Source organism: Psammomys obesus, unplaced genomic scaffold (genome assembly GCF_907164565.1).
Source record: "Psammomys obesus unplaced genomic scaffold, mPsaObe1.curated_primary_1811, whole genome shotgun sequence".
Taxonomy (NCBI): domain Eukaryota; kingdom Metazoa; phylum Chordata; class Mammalia; order Rodentia; family Muridae; genus Psammomys; species Psammomys obesus.
The window spans coordinates 6705205-6718298 of NW_026596040.1; the positions used below are offsets into that span (position 1 = coordinate 6705205).

Below are 13094 nucleotides of genomic sequence, written 5' to 3' on the forward strand. Positions count from 1 at the left end.
TAATTGTAAAAGAATTTTCTTCAGATTGTTAATAAGACATATTGTATTATATTTACCTTATTTAAAAGTTTTTTGAAAAGTTAGAAGATTTCCACTTAAACGTGACATGTAGAGAATGGGGAGATAGCTCAGTCAGTAATGTGCTTATTGGGCAAGCATGAGGACCTGACTTTGAGCTCCAGAATTCACATAAAGCCACATGTGATGGTACATTTTTGTAATCTCAGCACTGGGAAGATAGAGACAGGAAGATGATTGGGGTTCCCTGACCATCCAGCCTAATTGTTTACTTGGCAAGCTCCAAGATCCAGGGAGAAACCCTGACTCAAAAAGAAATGGGGATGGTATCTAAGAAATGACACATGAAGTCGACCTATGGCCTCCATACACATGGTCACATGCACATGGACCCCAGTACAGAGGTGATCATGCATAAATACATAAGCACATACACACACATACTCAAGACATTGTAGATTCAAATGTGTATTTGTTTCACTTAAAACTCTAGAGTTGAGCAGATATTAACCCTCTAAACTGTCTTGTCTATTTCCCATCCAAAATCCCCATAAATACTTCAACATGTTCTACTTGGGCTGTTCCTGCTCCGTCAGGCCTGTATTCAGAGCAAGCTGCTTTTGGCCATGTGCTCCTGGTTACACTAACCCATGGCGACTTCTGTTCTTTTCCTTCCTCTTCCTCCTCTCTCTGATCCCCAAAAGCCCATGAACCTTGACTCCTGCTATCTCTGTCCTGCCCAGCCCAGGTGTAGGCAACTGTATTTGCTAATGAGGGATAATTTGGGAGGCAAGGTTTATATCACATCATTTTGGATACATGAGAATTTGCTCGTAAAGATATTGGGGGCAGGCAATTAACATTTGAAAACATTGTAGCCCCAGATCAACCCTGACAGCAATTTTTAAAAATGTGAACATTTAGGGGTCTGTATCAAAAGCTCAGGGGTGAAGAGTGTTTCCTGCAGTTTTCAGCACTCATGTTATAGAGCTCATGACTTCCTGTAATTACAGCTCCAAGGTGTCCAATGCTCTATTCTGTCCTCTGAGGCCCCCCCAACCACACACATACGTACATACACATATATAAAACTAAGAAAAAAAATGAAAGTTTAAAACTGACAACCAGAGAGGACATGGAAGAGATCAAGGCAGCAGGTGGATATTTTTAATATAGGTACCTCACTGATTAGAGATGACTAATGTGGCAAAGCTATGAGAACTCATAGTACCAGTGAAAAACAAGCTCATTTTAGTGTCAGAGCTCTGTCTATACTTGTTCAATGACCTTTTAATGGCAAATGTCTTCTATTTGTGTTTATCCTATATACAAACTCCCAAATATATATCCCATATAAAAACATCTCAAAAAGCTAAAATATGAGACTTGAGGTTAAAATGTAGCAAAGGCCCTATATTCAAGATCATAACAAAATATTACATCTTACCTGTCTGTGACTCATTCCATAGACACAGCCTTGGTCATTATTAAGAAGTAAATACTAGAAGTATTAAATTATTTGTGCTATTTTAACTTTATTAAATATGTGTGTTTTACTGCCTTAAACTGTTGTTAGATCCAAGTGTTAATGATGAGATACTAGGGTTTTTTTTTTTGTTTGTTTGTTTTTTGTTTTTGTTTTTTGGTCATTTAATGGTAATACACTTGCAATTCTTGTGCTAACACTTCTAATTTTGAGGATATTCTTATTAAGTGTGGCTCACTAGACTGTTCATTATCAAATAAAGCCCTTTTCTAGATAAAAATTTATCTTGGCCGGTTGTTACTTTGTCAGTTATTTATTTATATACTGAAGTTGTCTTGTGTTTGCTAGATTATTTAAAAATTGTTAACTTTCTTAGGTTTAAACAAAAAATGTGTTCATTTACTTGTTGACATGAAGCAGTAAGCACCTAACTTTCCCAGCTCTTAGGCTAGCCACTAATTTATTTTCTTTTTCTGTAACTTAGTCTGTTCTGGGCATTTTGTGTAATAGAGTCATACGATATATGATACATGTCTTTTGTAACTTTCTTTACTCTCTTATCAAGTTTATCTGTTTTATTTCCAACCAGTATATTGTCCCTTTTGTTGATATGCCACAGTTTGTACATTTGCCACTTTATGAGTATTTGGGTTATTTTCAGTCTTGACTATTATAAATATGAACACAGTTCTTTAAATTAACAGTTAATGTGGATGTCTAACCCTGTCTATCTGTCTGTCATCTATATGTCCATCCATCCATCTGTTTATCTATCCATCCATTTATTTTCATTTTTCTTACATTGGGACCTAGGAGTGGAATTGCTAGGAGATGTAGTAAACACTGTATATACTCTTTAGAGAACTGCCACAGTGCTCCAAAATTGCTCTATCAGTCTACATTTCTTCTAGGAATACTTTAGTGTTTCTGCACCATCTGCATCACTTAACTGCCCTTTTGACTTCAGCCTTCCATTTGGTTGTGAGATGGTACCATTGTAATTTTAGTATATATTTCCGTAGTGACAAATGATATATTTTGATACATTTATAAGTCATAAGAACATTTTTTAAATGAGGTGTATTTATTGTGATTTTTCTAAAAGCACACATCAAATTTAACTTGAAAAATATGCTTAACAGTCAACAAATAAATTAACTATAGATAGAACATTAAGTGACACCTTTCTTAGGATATATTGGAAATTTAAGTGGAAATAATGGGAAACATTAGTTTTTTTGTTTTTTCAATAAAAAATTTTATGACAATGCTAGGAAAAAAAAACATGAGCTAGGTCAACTTACAGCTTATTCTTTTTTTATTAATTACACTTTATTTATTTTGTATCCCCCCATAAGCCCCTCCTTCCTCCCCTCCTGATCCCACCCTCCCTCCCCTTTCTGCATGCATGCCACTCCCCAAGTCCACTGATAGGGGAGGTTCTCCTCTCCTTTCTGATCATAGTCTATCAGTTCTCATCAAAATTGGCTGCATTGTCTTCTACTGTGGCCTGGTAAGGCTGCTCCCCCCTCAGGGGGAGGTGATCAACGAGCAGGCCAATCAGATTATGTCAGAGGCAGTCCCTCTTCCCATTACTATGTAACCCACTTGGACACTGAACTGCCATGGGCTACATCTGTGCAGGGGTTCTGGTTTATCTCCACGAGTAGTCCTTGGTTGGAGTATGAGTCTCAGGGAAGTTCCCTGTGTTCAAATTATCTTGTTCTGTTGCTCTCCTTGTGGAGTTCCCGTCCCCTCCAGCTCTTACTATTTCCCACTTCTTACATAAAATCCCATTCACTCTGCCCATCAGTTGGCCATCAGGCTCAGCATCTGTTTTGACAGTCTATACTGCAGAGGCTTTCAGAGGCCCTCTGTGGCAGGTTCCGAGGTTGTTTCCTATTTTCTTTTTCTTCTGATGTCCATCCTCTTTGCCTTTCAGGATGGGGATTGAACATTTTAGTTAGGGTCCTCTCTTTTGCTTAGTTTGTTTAGATGTACAGATTTTAGTGGGTTTATTCTATATTGTATGTTTATATGAGTGAGTATATACCGTGAGTGTCTTTTTGCTTCTGGGACAACTCACTCAGGATGATCCTTTCCAGGTCCCACCATTTACCTGCAAATTTCATGATTTCCTTATTTTTCATTGCTGAGTAATACTCCATTGTATAGATGTACCACAGTTTCTGCATCCGTTCTTCAGTTGAGGGGCATCTGGGCTGTTTCCAGCTTCTGGCTATTACAAATAAAGCTGCTACAAACATGGTTGAGCAAATGTCCTTTTTGTGTACTTGAGCCTCTTTTGGGTATATGCCTAGGAGTGGTATGGCTGGATCTTGAGGAAGCGCTATTCCTAGTTGTCTGAGAAAGCGCCAGATTGATTTCCAGAGTGGTTGTACAAGTTTACATTCCCACCAGCAGTGGAGAAGGGTTCCCCTTTCTCCACAACCTCTCCAGCATGTGTTGTCCCTTGAGTTTTTCATCTTGGCCATTCTGATGGGTGTAAGGTGAAATCTCAGGGTTGTTTTGATTTGCATTTCCCTAATGGCTAATGACGTTGAGCATTTCTTTAAGTGCTTCTCTGCCATTCGATATTCCTCTACAGAGAGTTCTCTGTTTAGCTCTGTTCCCCATTTTTTAAGTGGATTACTTGGTTTGTTGCTTTTCAGCTTGTTTAGTTCTTCGTATATACTGGATATTAGCCCTCTGTGAGATAAAGGGTTGGTGATGATTCTTTCCCAATCTGTAGGCAGTCACTTTGTCTTGATGACGGTGTCCTTTGCTTTACAGAAGCTGTTCAGTTTCACGAGGTCCCATTTATTGATTGTTGCTCTTAGAGCCTGTGCTGTTGGTGTTCTGTTCAGGAAGTTGCTTCCTGTACCAATGAGTTCTAGGGTATTCCTCACTTTTTTTTCTAGCCGATTTAATGTGTCTGGTTTTATGTTGAGGTCTTTGATCCACTTGGACTTCAGTTTTGTGCAGGGTGATAAGTATGGATCTATTTTCATTTTTCTACATGTAGACATCCAGATGGACCAGCACCATTTGTTGAAGATGCTATCTTTTTTTCCATTGTATGGTTTTGGCATCTTGGTGTAATGGTTAGCACTCTGGACTCTGAAACATTAGTTTTTAAGTGTTCCTCTTTTTAACTGATTTGGTATTTTTCTTAGTGCTTCATTGGAATTTGGAAATCTAGATGAAAGTTCTTTGGTTCAAACGAATGGAAATGACCTCAGTGCCGAAGAAAGAGAGCTGCTGAAAGCTTATCATCATAGTTTTGATGATGAAAAAGTAGACTTGGATTTGATCATGCATCTTCTATACAATATCTGCCATAGTTGTGATGCCGGTAAGCATTGTCTTTAAGAACTGGAGCAAACTGTTGAAAAATTAATATTTAGTTGTAAAAATGTTTCTGTAATTCTATTGATAGTAATATGAGAATAGTGGTTCTTTTATAATTGTATATTAGTATTTGAAGTCACATCATTTTATAAATGTTCTATTTCATAAGATTATATACTAAAAATGTTCTTCTCCAAGGTGCAATATTAATTTTTCTACCCGGATATGATGAAATTGTTGGTTTGAGGGATCGGATCCTTTTCGATGACAAGCGATTTGCTGACAATACACATAGGTACACAATAAAGATTTATACTTGTTCCTTAAGCTAACAGACAGGTACTATAGTACATTTTCTCTTTTCAATTTTAAACAGATATCAAGTCTTTATGCTTCATTCAAATATGCAGACATCTGATCAAAAGAAGGTATTAAAAAATCCACCTGCAGGTGTCCGAAAAATTGTAAGCATCATAAGATCTTTCATGTTCTATTTTTGTTATTCATTGATTTGCTTTCATATTAATCATAAAATATTTCATTTCAGATCCTTTCCACCAATATTGCTGAAACAAGCATCACTGTCAATGATGTTGTCTTTGTTATCGATTCTGGGAAGGTGAAGGAGGTAGGTATGAATAAGTTATATTTGTACTAAATGAAGATGGAATTCCATTTCAACAGCTACATAAAAGACAGCTTAATAAAAGACTTCATTTTACTGGAAAATTTCTTTACAGATGAATTTAACACAAGAAGTTTTGTTTTTAGTAAATTATTCCAGCTTAAATATTGTATGTGGTATATATTTTGGTGTTCCAACAAACTAGACGAAAAGATTAGCGTCCAGATCCAAAGAAGATACATAATAAGGAGGATCCAAGGGAGGATGCTTAAATCTCACTTGGAAGGGGAGATATAGGTAGTGGCTGAAGAGAGGGAACAAGGTAGGAGAGGGGCCACAGAGAGTTAAGAGGGTAGAGATCAGACCTGGAGAAAGTGAGGGTAAGAGGACAGACGGCCTGTAGAGAAAATAGAAACTGAGGGTGGGGCTATCTATGTGACAAGCTGGAGACCTAAGTCAGGGTAGGCCCCTGGGAGGATGTGAGGGGAATTTAAGCATTAACTCCTAGTAGCAGAGGCTATAGAGACTGAAGAAGACACCCTTTAACTAGACTACTTTTCTAGTAGAAGGAGAGAGACACTAACCCACCCACAGAAACTTCAACCCCAAATTTACCCTGCCTATAAGATATGCAGGGTTAAAGATAGAGCAGAGATTGAGGGAATGCCCAACCAATGCCCAGCCCAACCAAAGACCCACCCTATGGGAGAGTGCCAACCCCTAACACTGTGAACGATACTCTGCTAAGCTTGCAAATGGGACCTCGACAGAATTGTCCTCTGAGCAGCTCTACCCAGTAGCACCTCAGAGTAGATGCTGAGACTCACAGCCAAAAATTGGGTGATGCTTATGGAGTATTGTGGAAAAGTGGGAGGAAAGACAAAAGGACCTGAAGGTGACAGGAGCTCTATAAGAAGACCAACAGGACCAACTAACCAGGACCCAGAGGGGCTTGCTGAGACTGAAGCATAAACTAAGGTCCACACATGGACTGGACCTAGGCCCCTTACAAAGATGTAACAGATGGACAGCTTAGACTTTGTATGGGTAATCTAATAAAGGAAGTGGCAACAGCATCGGACAAGGACTCACTTGTCTGCTCTTTGATCACTTTCCCCTGGTTGGACTGCCTGGCCAGGCCACAGGGGAAGAGCACATGCTCAGTCCTGATGCAACTTGATGACCTGGGGTGGATGGGAAAGGGAGTTCCCCTTCTCTGAGGAAAAGGTGAGGGAGGAGAAGGGAGGATGAGACTGGGAGGGGAGAAGGGATGGGACGACAACCAGGAAGTAAACTGAATAAAAAATAAATTAATTAAAGAGGATTAGTTTCTATTTACTAACTACTAGTAAGAAAGTACAGAGTTTGAATAGTTATAGTAAATTGTCACATTTTGGCAATATAATTACCTATTTTCTGTTTTCCTTTTATATGAGGGATAGTCAAATCCTTTTTGCTCATTGATATAAACCAATCCTTAAATATAGTATATAGTAGGTGTTTTGAAGATATTTAGATTAAGAGAACCTTGAGTAACAAAGGAAAACAATGTCTTTTTAACAAGGGCTGGGGAGATGGCTCAGTACTTTTTCATAGTTCCTGACCCAGTCACCTATGTAGAAAGCTGAGTGTGTCACTGTGTGCTTGCAATCCCCAATGCTGGGAAGATGGAGACAAATCTAACCAAATTAGTGAACTCAGGTTCATTGAGAGACCCTGTCTCAAATGAGGAAAGCAATCGGAAGGTCTGTGAACCTTTGGCTGCCAGATGCACATTCCCACCGCACATATGCACAGATAAATACATAAACAACTGACAGCAACCTAAGTCAGGATTTATCGCAACATTTATCCAACAGTAAAAATCAAATGCTGGCTTGGTGCAAAAAGAACTTTTTCTTACTCTTTTATCTGCTGTCTGTATCGGTTCTTTCATCTCACTGTGGCCTTACATAAATTGCAACAAAGATCTCAAAGCGTGAAATATTTATTGCTGGGCCCTTTGCAAAACATTTTCTTCTCTAATAAATAAGTGAGAACATTGTTTCCTTTCAGAATTAACATGAGTAACAGTTCTCAGTGCTACTAGCTTTTAGTAGATCAAATGGTAGGGGTAATTGGTTTTTCAAGGAAGAGGTGATTAAATGGATTTAAGTAACCATTTTTAGTGTGAAAATTCATGCTTTTAGTGTAATTGTAGTATTTTCTTACAGAGAATAAAATTTATCATAGATTTTTATGAAATTCATTATAAATAAACAATAAACTGTTTCAGCTGTAATAGTGTCAATAAAACAAAGTGATGAGCCTGTAAATAATCAAAACTTAACAGGTGTGTTGCACACCTGCCCTCTCTGTACTGGGGAGACCGAGATAGGAGGATTAAAGGTTCAAAGCTAGCTTGGGTACATAGCAAGAACCCGTCTCAAAGAGGAAAAAATAAAAAGTGCATATTTATTGCTTTAAAATTATTTAAAGCTGAAAGGAGTGGGTTTTGAATATTTTAGAAATTAATTCCTTTAAGGTATAATCACATTGTGACTTAAGCACAAAAGCTGTTTTGCATACAAAACTAACGCACAAAACAAATATTACTAGCTAAGCAGCATATTTTCTAAGAATTACTTGACTTATTAGAGAATACATTTATAAGAAGGCTTAGGTAGCTCAATTGATAAGGCTCCTGACCCTGAATCTGAGAGAATACATTTATATTTGCCCTGAGTAATTAATTTTATACAAGAGAAGGCAAGCACACTGAGTGCTTGAAGTATGTATTTTACTTACAAATATATTTAAAAATATTTCTCCTATAGCAGATATTCACTTTAGGTCCTTTAAGGCTGTCTGGTGTTAATAATGATTCTTTTTATATTTTTCTTTAAAACATACAGGAAAAGTTAACTTCTTGGTAACTCAGGGGATATTAAGTCGAAAGGGTTAAAAATACTTTATTGAGATGTTTAGTTTGGTAATTATTACTCTCATTTTTTCAGAGATTTACTCCTTGAGAAGTATTTCAGCAAATATATTTTCTGGTCACTCCCATTTCTTAAAATTATGTAAATGTGATAAAATAATCACCAGAGAACCCTACTTTTGTATTTTTGTACTGTGTTTTATTTTTATAATAATTTTTAGTTTTTGATATGATAATCACACCATTTTTTTTCCTTGCCCTTTACTTCCTCTGGTTCATCCCTTCTCTCTCCCTTGTTTTTTCAAATTCAAGGCCTCTTTTTCTTTGTTATTTATTTATATATGTGTATTCCTAAATATATAAATCCAGACTGCTTAGTATGCGTAATGAAACCTGTACATATGTGATCTCAGGACTGACCACTTGATACTGGATAACTAATTGGTGTATTCTTGCCTAAGGAAGGCCATTTCTCCTGCTCTCAGCATTCTTCAGTTGTCTGTAGTTCTTTGTCTAGGGTTGAGGCCCTCTAAGCTTTCTCCATCCATGTTAAGATGTCTATTGGTGTTCTTAATGAGCTCATGTCTAGGCAGCCATGTTGATGTCATGATAAAGTCTTGGTGTCTTGTGAGAATCGGTTATTATTAAACTGTGGGCAAGAACTGCAAACAGCTCTCAAAGCACAGGTTGCTAGTCATTGTTTTTCATTAGAGTGTTTATTACCAGCAAATCTTAGTTTTTAAGCAGTTTCTTCTAATTAATCAAGAGGGGGCTTTAAGTTTAACTTGGCATATTCAACTATGTTGATAATATTTATTTCCTCTTTAGTACTGATCATGTTTTAACATAAAGATGATTTATATATTATAGAAATCCTTTGATGCACTGAATTTTGTCACAATGTTAAAAATGGTATGGATTTCCAAAGCTAGTGCCATACAGCGCAAAGGCAGGTAAGGTACATATTATATTATAATTACATGTTTAATACCTTTATTTAATTGATTGTAATAGTAAAATTAACATGCATTACTTATGTATAATAAATTCTTCCCCTTATACGTTAGTTTCACAATGGTATTAATTTTATACTGTCTTTGACAAACTGATGCTTTAAAAATTAATTAAAAAGATTTAAGTTACATTTGTTTACTGATTTATTTTGTATGTGTGTGAGAAGCACGTACATGCTATAGCACACATGTGGCATTCAGAGGGTACCTTTCAGGAATTGGTTATCTCCTTCCACCATTAGGATCCTGAGAGTAGAGCTAAGGTCTCCGGGCTTGATGGCAAGTGTCTTTAACCCCTGAGCCATCTCACTGTCCCCTTTGCAGTAATTTTTCAAAAGTTAAATATAGGCTATGTGGAAAGCCCAAGGCATACCAAGTCCCAATATGGACAGAGAGGGGAATTGAGTGCATATTCCCACCCATATCCATGGAGCTATTGGCAGCTAGCTGCTGGGAGAGGGAGAGACAATTTTTTTTAAGATTGTAGCCCCTGTTAAGTTGACGGTGTGTTAGACAGCACAAATTGTTCTTGAAGGTTTATTTGTTTGTTTGTTTGTTTGTTTTTGGTGAGGGGTTGTGGTGGGCAGTGGCATACCCTAAACATGAAAAAGGCAATTTACAGTGAGCCTATGGCCAACATCAAGTTAAATGGAAAGAAATTCAAAGCAGCTCTACTAAAATCAGGAATAAGAGAAGGCTGTACACTCTCTTTATATTTATTCAGTATAGTATTTAAAGTTCTAGCTAGAGCAATAAGACAATTAAAGAGGATAAAGCGGATCCAAACTGGAAAGGGAGAAGTCAAAGTATCATTATTTGCAGGTGATATGATTGTATACAAAAGCGACACCAAAAATTGTACCAGGGAACTTTTACAGCTGATAAATTCTTTCAGTGAAGTGGCTAAATGCAAGATTAACTCAAACAGATCAGACAAATGACAAACAGGTTGAGAAAGAAATCATGGAAACAACACTCTTCATAATAGCCACAAATAATGAAAAATACCTTGGAGTAACTAACCAAGCAAGTGAAAGACCTGTATGATAAAAACCTTAAGTCTTTGAAGAAGGAAGTATCAGAGGTATCAGAGGATGGGAAGATCTCTCATGCCTATGGATCTGTTGAATTAACATAATAAAATTGGCCATCTTACCAAAGACAATCTACAGATTCAACACAATTCTGATCAAAATTCCAACACAATTCTTTACAGACCTTGAAAGAACAATACTCACTTCATATAGAAAAAGAAAAAAACCCAACATAGCTAAAACAATTCTGTATAATAAAATAATTTCAAAGAGGTATCACCATCCCTGATTTCAAGCTTTACTACAGAGCTGTGGTTAAACCAAACAAACAAACAAAAACATGTGGTATCACCATACAGACAGGTTGGTCAATGGAATCAAATCAAAGACCCAGATGTAAATCCACATACCCATGGACACCTGATTTTTGATGACTAAGCCAAAAATATACAGTGGAAAAAGAAAGCATCTTTAACAAATGTTGGTGGTTTAATTTAGAAGAATGCAAGTAGATTCATATTCATCACCCTGTGCAAAACTCAAGTCCAAGGGGATCAAAGAGCCCAACATAAAACCAGACACACTAAAACTGATAGGAGAAAACGTGTAGAATAGTCTTAAATACATTGGCACAGGAGACAACTTCCTGAATAGACACCAGTTGTGTCGGCACTAAGATGGACAGTTAATAAATGTGACCTCATGAAACTGAAAAGGTTCTGAAAGCAAAGGACACTGTTAATAGGACAAAATGGCAGCCTTCAGAATGGGAAAAGATTTTCACCAACTCCATATCAGACAGAGGGATGATATCCAAAATATTTAAAGCGCTCAAGAAACTAGACATCAACAAACTAAATAATCCAATTAAAGAATGGGGTACAGATCTAAACAGCATTCTCAACAGAGGAATCTCAAATGCCCAAGAAACACTTAAAAAAATGTTCAACATCCTTGCCATTAGGGAAATGCAAATCAAAACATGTCTGAGAGCCCATCTTCCACCTGTCTGAATGACTAAGATCAAAAACACAAGTGACAGCTTATGCTAACAAGGATGTGTAGCAAAGGGAAGACTCTTCTACTGCTGTTGGGAGTGTAAACTTATATAGCTACTTTGGAAGTTGATATGGTGTTTTCTCAGAAAATTGGGAATTGATCTACATCAGGACCCAGCTGTCCCACTCCTGGACATATACCAAAAAGAACGTTCTATCCTACCATAAGGACATTTGCTCAACTATGTTCATATCCCCTTTATTTAAAATAGCCTGAAACTGGAAACAACCTAGTGTAGTGGAAGTTCTGTGGAATCTACGAGAGTAACCCTAGAAAAGACTCATAGTAATGGGGGACATGGAGCCGGCCATCTTCTATAACCAGGCCTCAAGTAGAGGGATTGGGATACCAAACCAGCCACAAAACCTTTGGCCTACCATTTGTCCTGACTGCAGAGTGTTGTACAACTGGAGCCAAGCAAAATAATTATCAGAGACACAGCAGAGTCTTTGTCCAGCAACTAATGGGAACAGATGTAGAGTTGCACAGCCAGACATTAGGGAAAACTCAGGGCATCATGTGGAGGAGGCGGAAGCAGGATCGGAGGATCCAGAGAGATGAGGGACATCAAGAGAACAAGGCCACAGAACCAACTAACCAGGACTCAGTGGGGGCTCACAAAGATCAGGGAGCGTGGCTGAGTAGCTTGGTGTTCTTGTAGGATTCCTAACAGTGGGAGCAGGGGCCATTTCTGACTTTTTTGCCTGCTTGTGGGACTCTGTTCTTCCTACTGGATTGTCTGCCTTGATGTGATGGTATGTGCCTGGTCCTATTGTAGCTTGCTAGACCATATTTGGTTGATGTCCCTGGGAAGCCCACTCTTTTCTGAGGGGTGCCCGATCTGAGGAAGAGGGGAGATTGGGAGGAGAGACTGCAGGAGGGGAGTGAGGGGAAACTGTCTTTGGGATGTCATATGAGAGAGGAATGAAAAAAGGAGGGGGAAGATCATAAAGTTGAAAAGTGGGGGTGGATTTGGGAAGCAGAGTGTTTGTGTGTGTTTGTGAGAGAAAGACAGAGACAGAATATAGTCAAAACACACTAAATGAAACTCTTAAAGAAGTAATAAAAGCTTAAAACAGAAAAAAATTGATACTAGTATAATTCATGCTAAGATAAAATAAGTTTAAAGGATGCAAAAATTCTGAACATTTAAAATATAGGACAAAAGGATAATTTCTTTAGTATACAAATAAATTTTTTGCAATTAAAATAATTTTAATAAAGGTCAAAACAAAGACTATACATGTCCTATTAATGCATTGTTTTATATATACTACCTTACCTTATTTATAGCAAAATAAAACAAATTAATGAAGTACTATGTTTTTGCTTATCTGAGACTAATTTGTTTTATAGAATATAAAATATAAGGACAAAAATATTGGCCCAGATATACTAATGGGAGTGTGTATTAGTATGAGTTCCTCAGAACATGACTCGAAACTATGTTAAGTCTACTTTTTTACACATATAACATGCCTCATAGTTTAATTCTATTACATGTATGTGAAGATGTACATGTTTAAAGATTTAAAGACTGTTTTTCTACAGCGTTATAATAAAAGGTCTGGGAACTGTGTAGTGTCCA

The 13094-nt window shown here is 37.3% G+C and overlaps 1 protein-coding gene across 1 annotated transcript in view; it reads left to right on the top strand.

Moving 5' to 3' along the window:
- The window catches only part of Ythdc2 (YTH N6-methyladenosine RNA binding protein C2), a 64649-nt gene that overhangs the window by 24263 nt on the left and 27292 nt on the right, over positions 1–13094 (top strand). Inside the window, exons 13-17 of the mRNA XM_055622786.1 lie at positions 4681–4859; positions 5054–5150; positions 5232–5319; positions 5403–5483; positions 9271–9353. Coding sequence (XP_055478761.1) covers positions 4681–4859; positions 5054–5150; positions 5232–5319; positions 5403–5483; positions 9271–9353 — 528 coding nt within the window. The remainder of the gene's footprint in view (positions 1–4680; positions 4860–5053; positions 5151–5231; positions 5320–5402; positions 5484–9270; positions 9354–13094) is intronic.